The 21987-nt window shown below is 38.5% G+C and overlaps 1 protein-coding gene across 3 annotated transcripts in view; it reads left to right on the top strand.

Moving 5' to 3' along the window:
• Grm1 (glutamate metabotropic receptor 1) overlaps window positions 1-21987 on the top strand; it is a 383399-nt gene that overhangs the window by 323806 nt on the left and 37606 nt on the right. For all 3 annotated transcript variants that reach the window (XM_041680170.1, XM_041680171.1, XM_041680172.1), the window contains exon 7: window positions 8681-8807. In XM_041680170.1, coding sequence (XP_041536104.1) covers window positions 8681-8807 — 127 coding nt within the window. The remainder of the gene's footprint in view (window positions 1-8680; window positions 8808-21987) is intronic.

The following is a 21987-nucleotide window of genomic DNA, read 5'->3' on the forward strand; positions in this document are numbered from 1 at the left end:
AAGCTGGGGACTTACATATAATGTAGGCAGCAAGGGGATGAATAACAGCATTAAAAACCAAAACAGAACTAAGTGTGGAAGCCAGTAATGGTGCTTAGTCATAGTGGCAGCTATTACTAAAGAAAGCTCTGGAGATCTAAAGCACAGCATGGACTATGATGGATGTGTTAATGAACTGCGCTGTGGCAATCATTATACAATGCATACATATATCAAACCTCCATGTTGCCCAACTTGATATAACATTTTGCCAATTATTTTAAAATTAAAACTTAGAAACAAAAGTAAATGTGAGAATCAAACCAGTAATATCACTTAGTCATTGTTCCAGCTATTGTTAAAGAAGGCAGAAGCTGTTCAGTTCCAAGCATGTAGCTAAAATGACAATCCAGCATGGGGTTAAGAAATACCAAAATAATGCAGATACTGTGATTAGCATTGCCCTTTCCCTACCAAGTCCTTTGGTTCTCCTGAAGTGGACTATTATTTAAACAAAGAGAGTGTCCAATTTTTAATTGTATTCAGGGGAGAGGAAGTAAGTAGCTCATAATTTTACTATATGTAGAAAACTAGAGAAAATGATATAAAATATCCAGGGTTTCTTACTGGATGTGCTGAGGGGAGGGTGAGGTCAGAGAAGAAGGCTGGAAAACATGGCTTTAGGTACAGGCTGTTTACACTCTGGCTGGATGATGCAGGAAGCAATAGAGTATAGGGGAGGGGCAGTGAGCTGGCAAGCATGCAGCTCAGATAAACTAATAGGTTCCCCCAGCTCTAATTCACTGTGATTCATCTGAAGAAGCAGACGGGCTGTCACGTAAATGTCACACACGCCACAGCTGGGGCTGGAGTCGATCTCGTGTGAAGTGCTGGACCCCTCCCTGTGTCATCATGACGCTTTACTCTGCCCCGGAGCTTCAGACCCATGCAGTGGAGGTCCAAGGCATACGGAGGGGCACTCGGTATACTTAAGCTCCCTAGGGCCGGAGACTAACCTAGGCTTCTCTGTGGAGGATTGAAAAGCCTTATATGAACTACTAGAAAAGCTGAAAGGTTTCGAACCTCTAAGAGCTTGAAGCAGCTCAGAAGATGTGTCAGGGAGGAAATCCTCATGGTAGCTCCAGCCACTTTAAGGAAATAATGAAGTTCTGAGAGCAGCTGTAGTTAGTATCATCTTGCACCTTCTCAGAAGAAGTTACATTAAATTTAATTATACTCATGGCTGCCAGATAGATGGGTGCTAATGAACTCTTACTATGGCCACCGTAGCCATGGTGAGCCCCTTAGTGTGTGGATATTATAGTTGGTGTGTGTGCCACAAAGGTTTGTGTACCATGACTCGGTCCTCAGTGTGAGCATGTGGAGAGGTGGTGGGACCTTTAAGAGGTAAGACCAATGGAAAAGTTATTAAGTCGTTGAGGGAGGGTATCAATCCTCCAACAGATTAATGTTCATCATTTGTCTCATTCAAAATATTATTATGACAGTAGTATGTTATACAGTCAGGTCACTCATGTGCTTAGACCCTCTGCATGCCATCACTTCTCCTCTTTATTGTGATGTTGCCCAAAGAAGCCCTCAGGAGCAGACAAGAAGTACTGTCCAGTCTTGGACTTTTAGTCATCAGAACTGTGAACTAAATAATTCTCTCTTTTTTTATGAATCCTATAGCCTCCAGTATTTTGTTTTAGGAGCAGAACATAAACTAACTCAATGGTTCATGTTCACTAAGGAGTCTACACATAGCCTCCATAGTGTGGAGCAAAGGAGATAGCGAGACATTACTCTCCAGTGTATGCAGAGACATTTCAGTGGTGTACGAGTGACTTCAGCCAAATCACCAAGGATGAGCTAACAGCAGGGCTTCAATGTAGACATCCACTTTCTTGTCTAGGTGGAACTCTTTCCCAGTAGGCCATCTGGTGGTACTTAGGAATATGTCCTCTGAGATCCGGAGGCATCAGACTTCCCCTTGCCTGATACTATGAGGCATCAGACCGATGGATTCTTGTTGTATTGGGCCCTTTTGTTTGCCTGGTTGGTTGATTTGTACATATAGGAAAAACAAAACATTTGATGACAAGTCATGTGTGGGGAGAACAGAAAAGCCCCAGCTCAATGACTTTCTTGCTCTTTTCCAGTCTGGTTGACAATGAGTTGGCTTTCTAGATGACCACTACTGAACAGTTAATAGAGTAATCTTGATTTTTAGGATATAGGGTAGAGGAGAAAAATAGCAGGAAAAAATTTCCAGATCCTGCACAACATCTCCTGTCCTTCTGTCCTTTGCAGGCTGTGACTGGCTTCTCACACACGTGCTTACACAGTATTCCGCTTGCACATTCCAGAAGAGAGGCCCTTTGTTCTCCCCAAGTTCAGAGACAAGGCTGCCTGCTTGTGTCAGTCTGCGTAGATGGTGAAGTGTTTCTGGCAGTGTGACTGTGTTACACCCTTATGAGGTTATCATAGGAGACCCCAGTAATCCTTGCTGAACCGTTGCAGACAACTTACCGTAAATGCAAATCTCTCAGGGGCCAATTTTAGAAATATTCTGTACTCTGCAAGAGAAAAATGTGCCTGTTCTCAGTAGAACCTGCATAGGGGATATCTTTGCTTGTTTCTCAGAAACACCTTGGGACGTAGAGAAACAAATGGAATCTGAATCCCATTACCAAATAATAAAACTTATATTCTAACACCACTAATTTGCCACCTACCAGGTTTGGGATAGAGAATGAGATCTCAGTAGCCACTGCGAAAATAGTCAGCCTGAAAAGGATCATAGAACATTCATGAATTTATATTAACTGGGAAGTGGTGCCTGTTAGAGGGAGGCCCTTTGTTGCAGGGAGTACACTTGCTCTTCCCGGCTGCCCGGCTAGCTTAGACGGGAAATTATCACTCAGAAATTGTATTAATTAAATCACTGCTTGGTCCATTAGCTCTAGGTTCTTATTGGCTAACTCTTACATCTTAATTTAACCCATCTCCATTAATTTGTGCATCACCACGAGGTCGTGGCCTACCACCAAAGTTTCAGCACATCTATCTCTGGCAGCAGCTCCATGGCGTCTCTCCAACTCTGCCTTTTCTTCCTCCCAGCATACAGAATTACTTAGTTCTGTTCTTCCCTGCCATAGGCTCAAAGCAGTTCTTTATTCATTAACCAATAAAATCAACACATAGACAAAAGGACCTCCCACACCAGGTGCCTTCACAAACAAACAAACAAACAAACAAACAAACAAAACCTTCTAAACATCAAATGCCATAAATGATAAATTAATAATTTGATGTCTTTTTTGAGAATCCATAAAACTTTATTATAATAATTTCTTTTGAGGTTATTAAAATCCATTTTTTTCTATTACTTCTTAGACATATATAACTTACAAAAATAATCTTAGCGTGTTAATGCTTTATTGAGAGAGTCAACTCTGGACACGGTAAATAAAATATATTTTATTGTTATTTCTTATAGATCTAGTCTGTTCAAAAGACTCTATGCCATACAGTTCAAAATAGAGTATTTAATATAGAAAATTGGTTATAAAAGCAAAAGGGAACACTGAGGCAACCCAAAGATGAGAAAGAGTGGACTCCATTTCCACTCTAAACAGAAGGGCAATGGAAGAATTTGAGCCTTGTTCTAAGATACTTTCATGCACAATGGTGGGGAGGGAGAGGAGACCTTGTCTTCTGTGTTCCTGCCCTTAGTCCTTCTTCTTTGCCAAATAGACCCAGAAGAAAGTGGGCAACAGATCTCACAGGTGTCCTTGAATCATAAGAACTAAGCTACACAGCCTTCAGTGGCAATTTGATACTGCGCAATTCTAACCCAGACAAGTGGGAACAAACGTAGAGAGGACACAAGACCTGAAGGAACAAGAATGGGTAGGAAGTCAAAGGAAGATTCTAGAGGAAAGGAGAAAGGAAGAAGGAAGGAAGTCAGGGACTTAGAGTCACCCAATAAGTCATTGTCGAAGTACAATGGATTCCTTACAAGTTGCTCCTTGAAGTGGTTCTTAGACAGAAGAACTTACTGGCCCTCCTTTATAGGGGCTGAGTCTCATGCTTCTCCATTTTTGCATCTACAATGTTACAAAGCTGGGCTGTGTGCCAAGTCAAAGCTTTTATCATCCCATAGCCACACGTTGTTCAACTCTGTCATTATGTGAACTGGCCTGTTTCCCCTAGGTGTGGATTTCAATTCCTAAGCACTGGTTTTTCAACAGTTCACAATAAAAACCTAGTGATGCACTTTAAAAATACAAAGGGATGCGTTTACGGAATTAGGGAGAAGTGCTTTTGCGAAAGGGGTGGGGAAGTTTGGTAGAGACAAAGTGCTAGAGAATGAATCTGTACAGATTGTTTTATAGATCTCCTGCATGCTCTCCCCACCCCTCCTCTCTCACAAACACACACACACACACACACACACACACACACACACACCTTTTTTTATTTAAGTTGGTCTATAGTTTGTTTTCCCAAGACTCAGAGCTTGGATTGAAAGCTGGACTAAGAGAGAGGAGAAGTTTCTGCTTCTCCTCACATATTCTGGTGAACAGGTATATCCTGCAAGAATTTTCTCATTATACATGTCCTATTGTTATGCAGTAAAGCAATGCTGATTTTTTTCTACCTTTTGTATTTTTTAGATCAAATCCCAACCACACATATTGTCTTCAAAACTGGAGTAATTTTCCCTGCTCATGAATTTGGACAATCCATGTACTGTATTTTCTACTAGTGAGAGAGAGGTTTAGCTCCATTTGAATTGATAGACAGTACCTTGTTCAACCTTAGCCTCATATATTACTCTGCTGTTGTTATTACTGATTTTTGGTCTGTTTGTTTGTTTCATGATGGGCAAAAAGGGCAGAGACAGATTTCTTGAGTTGAAAAGTACAGGGGATATTATAATTTTTAATGTGATGTCAGATGTTTTTATAGATACAAGGTATCTTAAAGAATTCATTAAGCAACCATTTATATTTGTCCCTAATGAGAACAGGGTGTTCCTAGGTATGTGCCCTGAGGATTTGTGGGGGTACTGCTGCAGGGGTTGATCTCTCCGTTTTTCAGACAGTAGCTGTAAGAACTTGGAGAAGTTCCCTTTGGAGAAAACTTGAGATTTCTAATAATATTTTTAAAATTACATTGGTGGTTTTAATTCCTTGTATTTACCCTCTCTTCTTTCAATGCAGGACGTTAATGAAAAGTTGCTGGGTTGTTTTAGAGAAAGGGCTACAAGACTGAAGCACACTAGGGATTTAGATTCCCAGGTGACTTAAGCGCTTTCTGATCATCCGTGCAGTGACCGACCCTTAATAACTCTTTCTTAAGATCTGTTGTTTCCGTGTTATTTTCCTCTTCATATGCACAGCTATCTGTTCATTTTTTTTTATTATTCTTAAGTAGTTCTATGTATTTTGGTTATTTAGTTAGTTCAATTTCAAAATCATTCCCAAAGAGATGTTTATTTGGGAGATTGAATATTCATTCTTGAGCAAAATTATCAGGCAGCTAATATGTCTATACTTTTTCCAATAAAATTAAAAACATCACAAAATAAAGAACATAAAGACTATGTGATTATGTGTGTATATGTATCTGTCTCTACTATTTGATGCCAGTTCTTCCTTCTACTTTATTCAGAAATAACAATAATAAACAGGTTTTATACAAGTCCATGTTATTTAAGAGAAAAATGGAGACAGAGGTGTGGGAATACTATAATATTCCTATACTAATCTCTAGCACACCTGCTAGTAGCACACTTAATGTCCTCTGGGAACAAAATCAACTTCAGTCATGTGATAGAATATAAAATTTATATTCTGTTAACTCAGCTGGGTGGGACTTTGATCAGCATTACCATTCCATTCCTTCCGCAATGATGGAAACATTGTAACATGTCAACAAAGTTTCTAGTCACTAATGTTATAACACCGTTCCTGATAAAATCTACTGGTAGATTAGCTCTTGCCATTTTGATCCCAAAGCTTTGTTTGAAGTACTGAAAACCTAAGAGATATAAAAAGGATGCAGAAAGTGGGTCTGGGAAATTTATTTAGTATTATCGTTTGAATTTGCCTAAATAGTTGTTGTCTGAGGTTTCTGTCCTGCCCAGTCTTGCAGCCGTTTAGTCCCAAATAAATACACTGAGGTCTACATTAATTATAGAACTGATTGACCCATTATCTCAGGCTTCTCATTAACTCTTATAACTTATATTAGCCCTTTATTCTTGTCTATGTTAGCCATATGGCTTGTTACCTTTTTCGGCAAGGCAGTCACATCTTGCTTGCTCTGTGTCTGGGTCACGGCTGCAGACTGCTACTTCTCTCTTCCCAGAATTCTCATTGCCCCATCTCTACTTCCTGCCTGGTTACTGGCTAATCAACATTTTATTAAAAATAATACAAGTGACAGGATGAAAAAAAAAACATTGTCAAATAAGAAAGTAATGTCCATTTAATAATTACATTTTTACGTTACCATTTAGAAAGCAATTATTGCTTGAGATATACATTTCCTACACCTACTCTAAGACTATCTGAAAATGATTTTCAAATAAAAACCCAAACACTAAATTTCACTGTACTCTCAAAAGTCATTTGAAAGTAAAATAAGAAAAAAAAACTTTTTACATTTGTTGAAAATATTCTGCCATTTGACCTTTCCCTGAAATTCTAAAATGATGGTACAAATTTCAAATTTGCCTGAAAATAATTCAGATTTATGAAGGCTGGGTGGGGTGTCTATCACTTTAAGTTATGGCAATATTTGCAGCTTAATCCTGGCTTTACATATGGAAATGTTTGTTATTTTTAATGTGCTAGCAGAGGACTTCTGCTACTCTACATGTGGGAATAACAGGGTGCAGGCTGTGCCTTCTGCCATAAACAATGAAAAAGCTTGATAAAAGATTTGAAGCCACTGTGTTCTGACATTGGAAGACAGCGTGTGACCTTGATGCCAGGGAAGTGAAAGAAAATGTGCCAGGAAAGCCCTAAAACCACTCAGGCTTCCTGCCTGGAGGCAATCTCCTGATTGCTCGACCACACAGAACAGAGAGTTTGGCCATCTTGCTAATTTAAGAAGACAGAACCAGAATTCGGGAAAGCCAGAAGAGCTGCAGTTTGCAACAGGGAATCAAGACGGTGGATTCCTGCAGGAAAGAAATAAGTAATCCAAGAAATTAGCACAGCCCTTCCCTTGAGTATTTGAGCATTAGCCTGAACATGAGCAGAGTAGAACCTGCAGGGCCCAGGCAAAGGCCAAAGCCCAGGGAAGTGAATTCTCAGAGCTGATGCAGAGCCAAGAAACGTCCCAGTTTCTACCAGCCAGAATAAAGATGCCTTGTTGAACATGCACACAACTGGAAATTGAATAAAGGACCAGAATAATCAGAATTTAATAATGTGGCTGAACAGTTCCTACAATGAACCATTCTAGGCTTGCTATAGCAAATATGTTCAAACTGCAGCCCATGGGCTTCATGCATCCTAAGATACCTGTGGATGTGGCTCTGATAAGTTTGCAGATGGAAGATAGCACCACAGTGTTAAAGGGATGGATATCCCCCACCAAAGACAGGGTCCAAAGGAGGAAAAACTTGGCTATAACTAACTGCCTGCTAGACAAGGTTGAAAACTAGAGGGAGGAGGGGAGAGAAAGAGAGAGAGAGAGATAGATGCAACATCCTGAGCCTTCATGAACATCATGCCCAATATCTGGTCCAAACTTATTAGATACTGTGAGAAATATGGAAAATCTAAAACATTATCAGGACAAACATCAAACGTTTCCAGCATCTTCTCCTAAGAAGTCTACCTAGCTCTAAGTCCAGTCACTTGTCCACATCAAGAGAAAACTACCTAAAAATACAAAATAAAAAAAGCATGTGTCTAGTCTATAAGACAGCCAACCACAACTCTTGGTCCATGTCCATCTTCCCACAGCGTTCTTGCAATAAATTTAAAGGATGGTAAGACTTTTTCAGGAGAAAATATATAATCAGTTTTTACTTTTAAAGTAACTAATAAATGTTAATATAACTAAGGATAAAGTTATATTTTTGTTTTGTAGTGTTACAGGGTCCCACTATGTAGCTCTGAATGTCCTGGAACTTGTGCTATAGATCCGGCTATCCTCAAACTCACAAAGATACACCTGCCTCTGTCTCCCAAGTGCTGGATTAAAGGTGTGCGCCACCATGCCTGTTTTAAATTCTTATTTCTTTAAAGTGCTACAAAAATAATGTAGTTGATTCATTGTATAAAAGTGCCACCAAAAGGCTTCCAAACTCAGGGCAGAATGAGTTGACATCCACTCCTGGTCTCTTAGACCATGGGGCTTTCAAGCCTTCCTCAGGTTCCGTTAGCAGGTAGGAGTTTGTTCAAGGTTGTTATGAAGACAAGTACTCACCTGAAACAGGAGCTTGTCTTGGGTGCCAAGCACCTTCCTAAGAACCTTCATGTACTGTGTATGCATCTTTTTATATTAATTGTTATATTCCTTCCATTTCTTCCCTAGCTGATTTTAAGCAAAATAAGAGCTAAGATTATAGCTTGCATTGACGGCTCATGCCTGTAATCCTAGCATTTCAGTATCTGGAAGGCTGGATCGGGAGAATAGCCAAGAAAACAATGCACACCTTGCTGTCTTGCAGGTCATCCGGAAAGGAGAAGTGAGCTGCTGCTGGATTTGCACGGCATGCAAAGAGAATGAGTTTGTGCAAGATGAGTTCACCTGCAGAGCCTGTGATCTGGGATGGTGGCCCAACGCAGACCTGACAGGTAGGAGCAGATTCACTTGTAAGCCTGGTGCCTGATTATTACCCTCTTTTTTTGTTGTTGGTGCTGTTGTTTTGGTTTGTTTTTTTGATACAGGGTTTCTCTGTGTAGCCTTGGCTATCCTAGAACTCACTCTGTAGACCAGGATGGACTCACACTCAGAGATCCACCTGCCTTGCCTCCCATATGCTGGAATTAAAGGCATGCAACATCATATCTTGATATTGCTCAATAATTAGCTCCTGTTTTTTCAGTACTGTTTTGGGGGACAAACTCTGTGACCCACAGCACATACAAGCCTGTTGGAGTTTTCATGGCCTACACTGAAATAAAGTATATTTTCATCTGAATATGAGTGAGCTGATATGTGGTAGGATATTCTGCTATGAAGATTTTTTTCTTTTCAAAATTTAACGGAAGGCATTTCAAGCCCACTGAATTTATATTTGCCATCATTTCTTGAGCATCTGCTGTATGTGTAAGTTACTGCTACAATCTCTAAAGATTCAAAGGTAAATGAGCCACAGAACTAGCCCTTTTTGGCATTTGTATGCCCTTTGTGTGTGTGTGTGTGTGTGTGTGTGTGTGTGTGTGTGTGTGTGCATATATGTTATGCGTGTCCATTTTGCCATTGTTCTCTTGGCTTTCCTCCTGATCCAGGCTTCCAGATATTGAAATGCCGAGAATACAGTTGTGAGTCACCAGGCCTATCTACAATCTTCACTTTTATTTTGCTTTATTCTGTTAAGGAAGAAATGGAAGGAAAATATAACAAATAATGTGAAAAGAACCTTATACGTGAAGGTTCTTAGGCAAACAAGGAGACAAAAAGAATGCTGGCCAGTAGAGCGTGGGAGACTTGAAAGTTTATAACAGACTTGGGGCAAATCTGTGAACAAGAAGCTGAGTTCACTTGATGGACACAAGTGGTGAGAAGAGAGACTGGGTAGGATACTGATGGTGATGGCCGGTATTTCTCCCAGATCTTGTCTGTGCTAAGACTTTGACTTTCCACCCAGGAGAACCGCTGAGAGTTTTGAGGTGGAGAATGACATCATGATGCCTCTTTGCAGATAGGGGATCTGATGGCAAAGTGGAATGCAGGCGAGACTGGAAACAGTCATGAGAAGGCCACAACTTTGGTCTCAGTGGAGCATTTCAAAGGTTGTAGGCTAGAACAGCTGCAGAGAAAAGGAAGGGTACTAATTGGATGTAAGAAACATTTTGGGAGTAAAATTAAGGGAGCTCGGATGTATTGATAATGTACATATATAAGTTTATGTATGTTTTTATATGTTAAATATATCAGTATATTAATGCACACATATATACATACCTATGTATTTCTAAAAAGCAATGTTCATATACACAAATTTTATCATAATCCATGTTATAAGCTCACAAGAGAGAAACACTTTAGAATAATACTTTATATAAATTTTACGTCTAGACTCCTAGGAATATTGTCTTGTGGACAAATATAGGCTTAGTGCACTAATCCTTCATCTTAGAGGGAGAAGAAACCCAGAGGCACAAGACTGTATGCACGAGGTCAATGAACCCCTGATTTTAAGACTTCCTGAATACCCTTGAAAGTTTTCAGAAAAGGCAGAAAAGGTGGTGCTGCTGCTGGTTGATTGCTTTTTGCTTCAATCTAAAGAAAACTATGAAAGTAAAGCACATGGTTTTCTCCAAATATAGTTTTTAAAATGGTTAGATAAGTAGAACTAGGTCGCATAGCTAAAATTATACTTAAATGGCACAACCTTGTGAAATGTTAGCCCTGTTAGAGTTGAATCTAAATGAGTATCGATGTAAAATCACCTGGTGTAAAGACCCTTTTCAAAGAAAGCAAATTAGAAGGGAACATGGTATTTTTGTTAGATCGGCATATGGTGCTTTTTCTTCTTTTTCTTTTCTTTTCTTTTCTTTTCTTTTTTCTTTCTTTCTTTTTTTTTTTTTTTTTTTTTTGAGACGGGGTTTTTCTGTGTAACAGTTCTGGCTGTCCTGGAACTCACTTTCTAGACCAGGCTGGCCTCCAACTCAGAGATCTGCCTGCCGATACCTCCCAAATGCTGGGATTAAAGGTGTGTGCCACCATCATCTGGCTGGAATATGATATTTTTGAGGGTATGAACTGCATTAACCACATTTACTCTGTTTTCTTTTTTCTTAATTCTTTAGCTAAATACTGGCTTGAAAGTTCTTAGATATCTAAAATTTATCTAACACCCACGCCCTTCAGACTCTCATTCTCTAGTTCTGGAGCGGGACCTACTGTGTTAGGACACAATAAATGTCCACGCTCATGCAGGAACCTTAATTAAATGCAGTGAGTCACATACACAACACCACATCAAAGGAGGCAGCAGAGAAAGGAGAAGAGATGAAAGGAAATAAAAAGAAATTAAGGACACTTTGATCAAAGAGACACGAGATTGTAAAAAAAATGGTTTTATAACTTCTATTGGTACCTATTTTTATGCTGTGTTTATTCTGGTGCCTTCAGCTTTTGTTTCTCCAGTGTCTTCCAAGATGTCTTTTTCTTCTGTACAGCAACCATTCCTGGCTTAGGAACAGCGTGTTGCTGGTCAGTGAGAATCATCTCCAAGTGGCAGGAGAGAGCTCATGCATGGGTTAATCCACCACGTACTCCTTACTTTCAGCAGAACATCCTGGGTACTTTCGTGTCCCATGAGTAGAGTACCTACATCTAAACTCCAGCTCAGAACTGCTCTCAGCAAATTTAATCATGTGCAGCCAGAAGTCAGAGCAATTTAGGGGTCTCTGATTCTTTGTGCAACCCCGCTCTTTGGTGTGGGTATACACACCCACCAACTCTATAAAACACAGATGGAGCAGGACACATGCTCCCTTAAAGGAACATTCTTCACGTATTTATCTTTTTAGATATGCATACCTTTGATGGCCTAGTTTCTCAAATGTTTTTAAGGTGAGTGTAAATATTTGCTTTGAATGACATTTTTTTAGGGCTTTCTGAGCCAAGACATCTCTGAGCCACTTTTATAGGTGGCTTTCAAAAGGCTGACTGTTTACTAATTGGTGCTGAAAAGACTGAAACTAGATCCTATCATTCATTTTGATGAAACGACCCAAAGTGGATCAAAGTCCTATGTATAAGATCTGTTATAATGAAACGTCTAGAAGAAGGCACAGGTAAGCACTTGAACATGCTGGTGGTACAGGCTAAGAATTTTGGAATCATTTCTCCAAAGTGCTGACAATGAAAGCAGAAATGGACAAAGCAGATAATATCAATTTGAGAAGCTTATGTACATCATAGGAAACAGTCAGGGAACTGAAGAGGAAGCCCAAAGGGCGAGGGGCTCGTTTCCTGCCACCTGCTTAGATGTAGACACCATACACATAAATCTTGAGTCTTTTCCTTTCACCAATCTTGGTCAGAGCTTGGTTAATCCCTTGAAAACTCTGAACCTCAACGTTATTACTTGTCAGATAAAAATAATCAAATTCATCAGTGTTTTAAGAACTATTTGTTCTCCAACCCACCGAGAAACACCACTCTCTGTCTCAGAGCCTGGTGCTTTGACCATGATAGCTGTGTTATACTCTGTGTCATATCAATTTAGAGAGTTAGAAAATCAGTGTGGTTATCAATAGAAAAGCTACCTCATGGATCCATATATCTCCCTGCTGGGCTCAACAGCTGTGCTACCTTCCCCTAGGCCTCATGCACTGGATGGCTTACACATAGTTTTCCAGCCTTCTTTTGTACTTAGGCCTCCCCTGTCACTAACAAGTCTCTTGTTTTCTCCTCCTCCATAGCAGGTTCTTCCTGCTCAGCCTCTTTTCTCTTACAAGTAAGCCTACACCAAGAGCCATGGTGTTTGAGAGCTGGATCTGACTAGCATCCATTCTCCTCTTTTGGCTGTTGGAGTGAGATCTCAGCTGACTATGAGAATGAACTGTAGAAGCCTTTCCCAGGTTGTCCTTAGAAGGCAGCTGTTCTGGAGAGACAAGAGCTGCCTTTCTTCTTGGCACTCTTTTAAGCTTCCCCCATTCTTTCCCACTGTTCTATTTTCACATGAAAAAGAACTTCTATTTAAACCTTGTTTTAAAAGGCTGCCAGGGTGTGTCAGAAGGTTAAGTTGATTGTTGCCAAACCTGCTGACCTGAGTTCAATTCCTGGGACTTGCAGAAAGGAAAGAAAAGACTTCTGCATGTTTTCTTCCAAACTTCACCTGTAACTCATGACGTATATGAGTGTATACATGCACACACACACATGCACACACACACGTACACACACATGCACACACATACACACACACACATACACAGACACACACAAAATGAAATTTAAAACTCACATTTAAAAAGAAAAAGCTTGTATGTTGTGATAATTGTTCCTTGAGATCAAATCACGTTGTGCTTCCCTTGTAGAGCTCTGACGATGTAGCCCAGGCTGGCCTTAAAATGTCCTCCCACCTCGGCCTCCCACGTGAGTCCTGGGATTATAGGGGTATAGCACCACAGCCAGCTGTCACAATGGAACCTAGTCACACATTTAATTCCTTGGATTCTCCTACTGTGAGTGTATCATCTACTTATTGTCAAACGACTTCTCCTATTAATTAAGCATTCATCTTGACAAAGCATGGAAGAAATCTCCATGGCCGTAAATTAGATGAGCACCAGTACAATTGCTTTTCTAAAGCTTGACTGTTAAACGAGACCCAGATATAGTACATATAAAGGTTACCTTCACATTCACATGCGTTGAGGCATGTAGTAGCTCATGCTGCCTCTCTCTCCACAGTCAGCTACTTTGCCATTATCGGGACAGACTGTTTTGCAAATATCATCCTCACTATCTTCAGAACATACATCTCTCACCCTTATTTGTCCTCATGAGTTAATGACAGCTATTGTCTCGGCATTTCTATTAGCTTCGTGTGTGAGCAGAAAATTGGGTTCCATTTGCCACTTACTTGGTGCCATGTCAAGCACAGAGCAAGGGCACAGCACATGGCAATGTGTTTTTGGTGTTGCCATGGTAGCAGCAGTTGTGAAAAGAAAAACCCCACTGGTAGAGAATACCAAAAATCAGTAGAAATATTTAGGAGAGTACCAGGCAGTGTCTTTTTGTGGGTGTTTTGTTTTGATGGGTATTTTTTCTTCTGATAAAATGTCTGTTGAAATGAAAAGTGATTTTTCTCTGAGAAATGATTATTGTTGCTGAAGATAAGGTGTGTAAAAATGTACTGATATCACCCTTGGAGGTAGCTGCTGTCTACTTAGCTGGCAAAGATTCTCATTAATGAAAATTAATATTTATAATTATAAAATATTATGAATATTTATTCATGTTTTTTTTTCTGGGCCTGAGAAGACGCTGATGCCTTCTCAGAGGAAGTGCGTTTGGAAGCTATTGGGCTTTTTGTATTTTCTCCTGGGGTGTCTACATTTCAATTCTGCACATAAATTTCATGCTTCAATTCTTAGGATTTATAAACATGATTCTTCCCCGTGATGATATAGGTCTTGACAGTGATTTAATAATTCATGGACCGATTTAAAGTGAAGCAATAAGGTTTATTTGTTCTAAAATGTCTAATCGTTTGAGGACTCCTCAAAGACACAGCCTATACTAAATATGCCATTTAAAAGCAGAACAATTAACTAGCGTTAGTTATTGTCTCCACTTTGCCAATCACCGTGACCTCCTTACTAGTGCCCATCTATTTATTCAGTTTTCTAAGATACCTTACCAACCATTTTGCACTCAGAGATTTTTGGAAAAAAAACTGAGGCAATCACATAAGAAGCACCACATGAGACTAGGTATGTAAACAGAAAACTGAATCTCACAGAATGACCCTGTGCACAGTGTCTTATGAACAGTGGGCAAAAAGCAATGTTTGTTCCTTGGTGGGAAAAAAAAAGCTTTCTTAAAATGAATTTTTAAGCTGTACCGTGAATTATAAGTAGAAATTCACTTTGTAGGTAACTCATATTACAGAAATACATTGAGGAAAGCATTTTGGTAATGTTATCATTAAATAGTGTTATAAATGTTATGAATTCACCTAAGATAATTAGGGTAAAACAATTATCACCTCTATTTCTTAATCCACATTAAGCGTGACTTGACCTACTTAGAAAGAAATATGATATTCCATTTTAGCTTCCTAATGCATCTGGATATTATAAACTATGAAATATCTGGTTCACAGATGAGAAATAGCCTCTAGTTCTTGGATTGGAGTTATCACCACTTGCCGGAGTTTGCTGGGTAATCTGTAGCCTTCTTGAAGGCTAACTTGTATAGTGCCTCCAGTTCTCTGAACGACTGGCTGTGGACATTTGCCAAGCCGCCCTGTTTTCATTGCTCTGTATGCTGTCCAAACAACCCTTTTTAAGTCTCCTTTTGCAGGTGGGGGCCAGGTATGTGTGGATCACTATTCGACATCCATTATGGGAGGAGTCCATCTTCCAGCCTTGAGATGCTCTCACCCAGGATTTTCATAACTTTGACACCTCAAAATAGGACCATAATCTCACTAACATGACATGTATGACTGACTTGGACATTAGAGTCAATTTCCTCAAGATGGCAAATCTAATGCTTCTCAAATTTAAGATGTCTAAAGCAGGGGAAAGTAAAGGGGGGGGGTTGCCAATCTTTAGGTAGCCCATTCAAGGCATTAGTTATTGCTAATGTCCAGGTGACTAGGGTTTAGATGGGTCTGACCAACTTCCTCATATGTAATGAGTCCAGCATCTTGCTGATAGGAAACTGATCACAGTGGAATGGCAAGCCTGTGCTTGGGTTATTGTTATGATAAACTGCCCCTGTTACTGCACAAGAATGCTTTGTCTTCCGCTAGGACAAAGACAATTTCCTTTAATTATATATGGCATACTCTTCGTGACAGTTGCTATGCAACCCAATTTGGACAATTTTATGGCCTCTTTTGGAGACGCCTCTATTTGTCTTTGACTTTTGACAATGCTATAGGAGCTAGGGTTTTTAAGATGCAAACTTTGAAATTTCCCTGGCGATGGTCAATGAAACCCATTAGAACGGGTTGGCTGATATTTCCGCCTTGAGCTGTTTCAAAGCTGGCGTTCATCAGACAGATCTCGGCAGTGCACACTCTGATGGAACGTATCTATTGATGAATAAGAGCTTGCACCTGGATCTCTCTTGATGCAGCGGTGCTGACACGCTGTCTGTCTTTTGCTGCAGTATGCATTCTGCTTTTAAATGAAAACATGACATGAATGTGTTTTGTGAGCTTCTGAATTTTCACAGATATGTGAACCCATGCTGACTTTGCTTGCCCATGGGAAATGTTAGAAAAGCGAATGTGAACTTGCCTACGTATCGTTTCTCAAATGATCCGAATCAACAGAATTTCTGGCTATCTTTAAGTTATTGAATTAGAGATGCCAGGGCTCAAAGAGGGCATTTCCCAGCTCTTCTCTGTATCTTCTGAATCTACCACATTCACCACACTTTAGTGGGGTGGCATAAAGTCTTGTCTAGGGTTGATACTCCAAGTGTCACTTGTTCTCAGTACCTAGAGCAGTCTTGAGTTTTTTTCATTCACAGCTGTCAATGCTGAGAAATATTTAGATATTTAGTGTCAGGTTAGCTGAGCTGTAGTTAACAAGATCCCCTTTAGAGACTTCGCCTTCCCCAGCCCTTGCTTTTGACTGTATTATAGTATCAGACATAGATTATTTACTATGGAGTTTGTCTCAGATCCAACCAGGGAGCAGTTGGTTACCCCCTAACAGTGGTATCACTTTTGATAACCTTGCAACCTAGTTTGCTCTGAAGATTTGGGTTTAGAAACTTAACAAAATGGGCATTTTGCTTCTGGACTTTCCACAGCTGTGCTTTTAAAATTTACTAATCAGTTAAGTATTCAGTAATGTTAAGATTCCTTTTTATTTCCCAGAGGGTTGAAAATGATGAAGACAGTGTTATTGAAGTGTAAATTCATGAGTAAACATTGTGATGAATGTTTCCTCATACCATTGAATCATAAATCAGAATGTTCTAGCTAATAAATACAAAAAGTTAATCATATTTTATCATTGTAAGGATTTTATCATATTAAAAGGAGATACTGTATCAATCAGGCTTTCTTTTGGCCCATCAACAAGCTCCCAAATCATGACACAGAGACTAATTATTAGTTATGAATGTTCGGCCTTATCTTATGCTTGTTCCCACTAACTCTTTTTTTTTTTTATGATTAATAGGGTGGTATTTATTTAAAGGGGAAAAAACTTACATATCAATGTCCCAGACAACAGCCCTCTGCACAACCAGGAAGGGAGTCTAGTCGCCTGTGGAGCAGGAAGTGAAGACAGAGAGGAGAGGGAAGTGGCCGCTTTTTTAAAGGGAGAGAGACCACGCCCCAATAGGCTGATATCTCAGTGGCTATATAGGCTGGAGGAGTGGGAGGACCTCCCGCAACACCTCCCCCTTTTGTTTAAATAAGAGAGTTCTAAACCTACTATGAAATTATATACAATAAGTAAAAATATCCTATTCTAACTAGCTTTGGTCTTGTATAATAAATAACTTGGCCAAGTCATGAGAGAAAGTAACTACATTTATATAGTCTTCAACCCCATTGAAGATCTGAGAAGGGAAATAATGTTACCTGGGTAATTAGGAAGTTCAGTAAAACAACTTCCAAAACATGCAACAAATCACAGAGACAACTAGCTACCTGGGCAATCACCCAAAGTCATGTTAGCAGCGTTGAAGCAACCAACTTTGGCTAAGGCCTAACATAACTGGCATACCATTTTCAAAGGCAAGCAACTTTTCAAAACTGTCTTACCCTGTCTTGGCAGGATATGACAGTCCTGTTTTATCGATTGATGCATGCTCTGTATCTTAGACAAATATATTGGCATAGATTCTTGTATATTAATACAAAATTAAATTATATTGACTATTGTATGCTTGCATGTTTCTACCTCTGTTTAAAATATTTTTTATGTATTGACATATATTGTATTGATATATATATTATATATATTTACCATATTGCAGTGTACATTTCTACCTCTGATTAAGATACTTATATAATGTTTGTGTATTGATATATATTTACCTACTGCAATGTATATTTGTACATTGTTTATATTTGGAGGTCATTGTCCTCATTTATTTCACAGTCGTTTATTTTCTTAGTCTTTAAGTTAGATAGATATTGAGAATTATATAGATTAATAGTCATCTAAGTTTGTCATTTATAATTAGACTAATCAGGTTCTCTAGATATATAGAGATTATACTCAGTATAGATAGATAATCTTCAACTTCTTCAAAGAGCTGTAGAAAATGGCCTTTAATCTAACTCAGACTTTTGTGGTAGTGACACACAATTGCTCCTGGCAACACCGCTCTATTCCCGAGAGAATGTTGAGCACCAAAGACACTCCACCTGGAGCCTTTCTTTTTGGCAGAACTGGCCTTTGGGCAAAGAAATGCCCATACCCCACTAACTCTTATAACTTAATTTAGCCTGTTTCTCTTCATCTATGTTTTTACCTTTCTTTTGTTCTGTATGTCCTACTCCATGTCTGTCTATCTGGTAACTGTCTGGCTAGCTGGCTGGCCCCAGATGTTTTCCTCTCTCCCTCGCTCTCTCTTCTCTCCCACTCTTGAGTCTAGATTTCTCCTCCTATTTATTCTCTGCCCACCAGCCCCATCTATCCCTAAGCGACAGGAAAGCACAACATCTGCTGCCTAACTATTTGCTGTTTCGGTATTTATTAGACCAATCAGGTGCCTTAGGCAGTACATCTTTATGTAATTAAACAAATACAATTAAGACAAATGTAATATATCTTCACCTAGTTAAAGTAATATTCCACAATATAATACCTTAGTCTTTTCTGAAAAACACATAAATTAAGCTAATTCATATTTGTAAATGATAGAAGGGGCAGCTGTGTGTATGCAATCCCTTAGAAATTCTCAAAAAAAATTTTTATTTCAGTGCCCAGCTTTCACAATTTTCAGATTAATGTAAGTTATAAATTAATCATGAACTGGCTACATCTCTACTATCTTGGAAATAGGATTGCATTTTAATCTTGTGGCCAATTTGTTTCTCCTAATAAATGATTTCATTTCCTTATGAGGAGTTTATATCAGATTCACAATGTAGCCCATATGGTGTGTCTAGATAACTTTCATGTTATCTCCAGGATTATTACTGTGAATCTTATGTAATAATTATGGGATTTCTTTACAAAATGTAGCCTTGCTCATTTTTGTGTGTCTGTGATTGAATCCTTAAATTTTCTGTGGATTTGTGGATTTCCTATTATGGAAAAAATAATTTTGTGTGATGTGAAATTTTTGGTAAGGACTTTTAGATCAGACTGTTCTTTGCACATAACATGATTGTTTATGAAAAAGAATCTTTCTAACATACTTTGTAGTGCTTAAGTTTGTATGATATTTTCTTTTATGAACCAAATTTTATGACAGCCATTTTTTGGTAACATTAAGAAACCAAACAACTGATATTATTGTTTATTTTTAGAGACTACTGAAGGATTGAAAAAGAAATGTTTATGGTGCTGGATGTAGCTAAAGGTAGAGTACTTGACTGGGATGCAAGAGTCTTAGGTTTGATCCTTGGTACTATCTCAAATAATTTCTTCAGATGATGAATAAGAATAAAATAATTATTCTGAAAGTATACCAACTATGAATAGATATCGTTACTCATTTTTATTTTAGCATCACTGTTGACCACAGATGATGCCAAATTTCAGTTACTATAAAAATTATATTGAGACACAATGTTTATAATATGGGCTAGGCTTCTTATTGTTTATCAATCCTAGAAGATTTCCTTTTTATTTTTAATATACGTAGGAAGGCAACAAGTCAAGGTCTAGTACTTAAAATTTCTGTTGTGAGTAAGAATGCTTCTTGAGGTAAATATAACCCTGAGATTCTGCTTCATCTCTTAAAAATTTTAAAGTTACTCAGTTGTGAGTATCAGAGGGCATAAAATTGGAAGTAAGAACAGCACTAATTTATAATTGTTAATTGAGTAGCAGAAAATGATGGACAGTTTTTGATAGTTAAGGAATTTAATATGTATGGGCACATTAAATTTCATGGTACAGCACAAGGCCTAAAGATGTTTTGACTAATTTGGTTTATGATAGTGATTGCATTAAGGCAAGGGTCTAAATGTTGGTTGTTGAATTAAGGAACTGGGCTTAGTGTGTGAGTTAATTGTCCCTTGTTATAAAGCATATCAATCTAGTAGCTTAAAACAGCACATAGTTAACATCTCACAGTTTCTGTGGGTTGGAAACCTGGGCATGGTTTTAATTGGTCCTCTGTTTTGGAGTATCTTTCAGAAGGCTAGGAATAATGTCTAATGTGATGTTAGAAAGTTGCGCTTCTCAACTTTTGTCTGTGGTAGTTTTCAGGACATGATTCCCATAAGCTGTCGAGATGAAGGTCTCCATTTTGTATAGGTGGTTTTGAAAAGTCTATCCTCCGTTCTTTGTCATATGGACCACAATAACATGACAAGTTAGCTAACTCGGGTCAGGAAGAATGTTGACTATCAAGACATACTACCATCTTATGTAACAAAATCCTAGAAGTGACAGTCCATCAACTTTCTTATAACCTGTGGATTAGAAGCAAGTCACAGACTCTGCTGATATTGAAGATCAAAGGTTACACAAGAACATAAATATCAAGGGTCAGAATTAGTAGAGATCTTTTTAGAAGCATCTTACTGGAGTAGGTAATAGCTCTATGCGTTGATTTGCCTAGAGCAGAAAGTAGCCTTCTCATCTGCAAAAAAACTCTTGAGAATCTAGGTCCTGTGGTAGTCTACATTTATATGTGAAATTCTAATCTGTGGTTCTGTGTAGTCTGTTTTTCTACAGGGATTCTGGGGCAATAGATATTTCTGGAATTACATATAATGTGTCAACTTCATCAAGTCTGGCCAGTTCTGATTTGACCATATTCAGGACCTACAGTGTATCTTAGCTGAAAACTGATCTCATCTGCATAATTTGTAGGGCTTTGCCCAAGATAATAAAGAGATTATTTTATGAATAATCTCACACTATTAGTTATGTGTTTGGACAAATGTTGTTTTCCCTATCTGAATGACTTTATTAATCCAAAGTATCTAATGTTTCATTTAGTTGAAATAGTTTAAAGAACCACTCCTTTTAGAAGTTTGAAGAAAGAACTCTTGAGTGGTGGAGTCTTTCACAAGTAAAGTCATTAGATTAAATGGAATTGGGATACTTTTTCTTCGTGATTTTTAGACATTTACTTTCTTAAGTTACAGGTGTGAACTACCACGTATGATATTTTTGTTGGTTACTAGTTTAATAATTTCTAAGCTTTAAAACCCAGGGCTGGCTTAAATCATGTTTTTTCCCACATACATGTCTCCATCTGGTTCTGAAAAATCAACTTCCTTATAATTCAGTAGACAAAAAAAAACCCCTCAAACCCAAGACTCCCCATTCAAAAAACACATGCAATAAGCCTGTAAATTTAAATAAAAAATAGCAAAAGCAATGAACATAGCAGATATGTAGAACGTTATTTTATAAATTATATAACTGTATAGCAGTTTTTGTTGACTCTTTTATATTTTTTATTTTATGTGCATTGTGTTTTGCCCATATATATTCTCTCTATGTGGGGTGTGTGTGTTTGATCTCCTAGAACTAGAGGTACAGACAGTTGTGAGCTGCCACATGGACGCTGAGTTTGAACCCGGGTCCTCTGGAAGAGCAGCCTATACTCTTAACAACGAAGCCATCTCTCTATCCTTTTTTGTTGACTCTTAAGAACCCTTATGTCTAATTACAAAAATGGTGTGCTCTAAAACCAAATTTTGAAATACTTAATATAAAATTAGATATACTTGCTTTATTTGAACACTAAGCTTAGATCTTCTACAAAGATACATAAATCACGTATTCGAGGAATATGAAAAAAAGACAACAACAAAATCTTAGAAGAAAAGTTTCCTACTTAGAACAGTATTGGGTCTGCCTCACATGTAGTATGTGAGAATAGCAGCTTGAGCCTTTGAGCTGTCACTGGAGTTTGGAAAATCTGATGAACCTAAGGCTAAGAAGCGACTCAGTGAGTGAA

This window comes from Microtus oregoni, unplaced genomic scaffold (genome assembly GCF_018167655.1).
Source record: "Microtus oregoni isolate MIOR12 unplaced genomic scaffold, Mior012 000033F_ref0000390, whole genome shotgun sequence".
NCBI classification, from domain to species: domain Eukaryota; kingdom Metazoa; phylum Chordata; class Mammalia; order Rodentia; family Cricetidae; genus Microtus; species Microtus oregoni.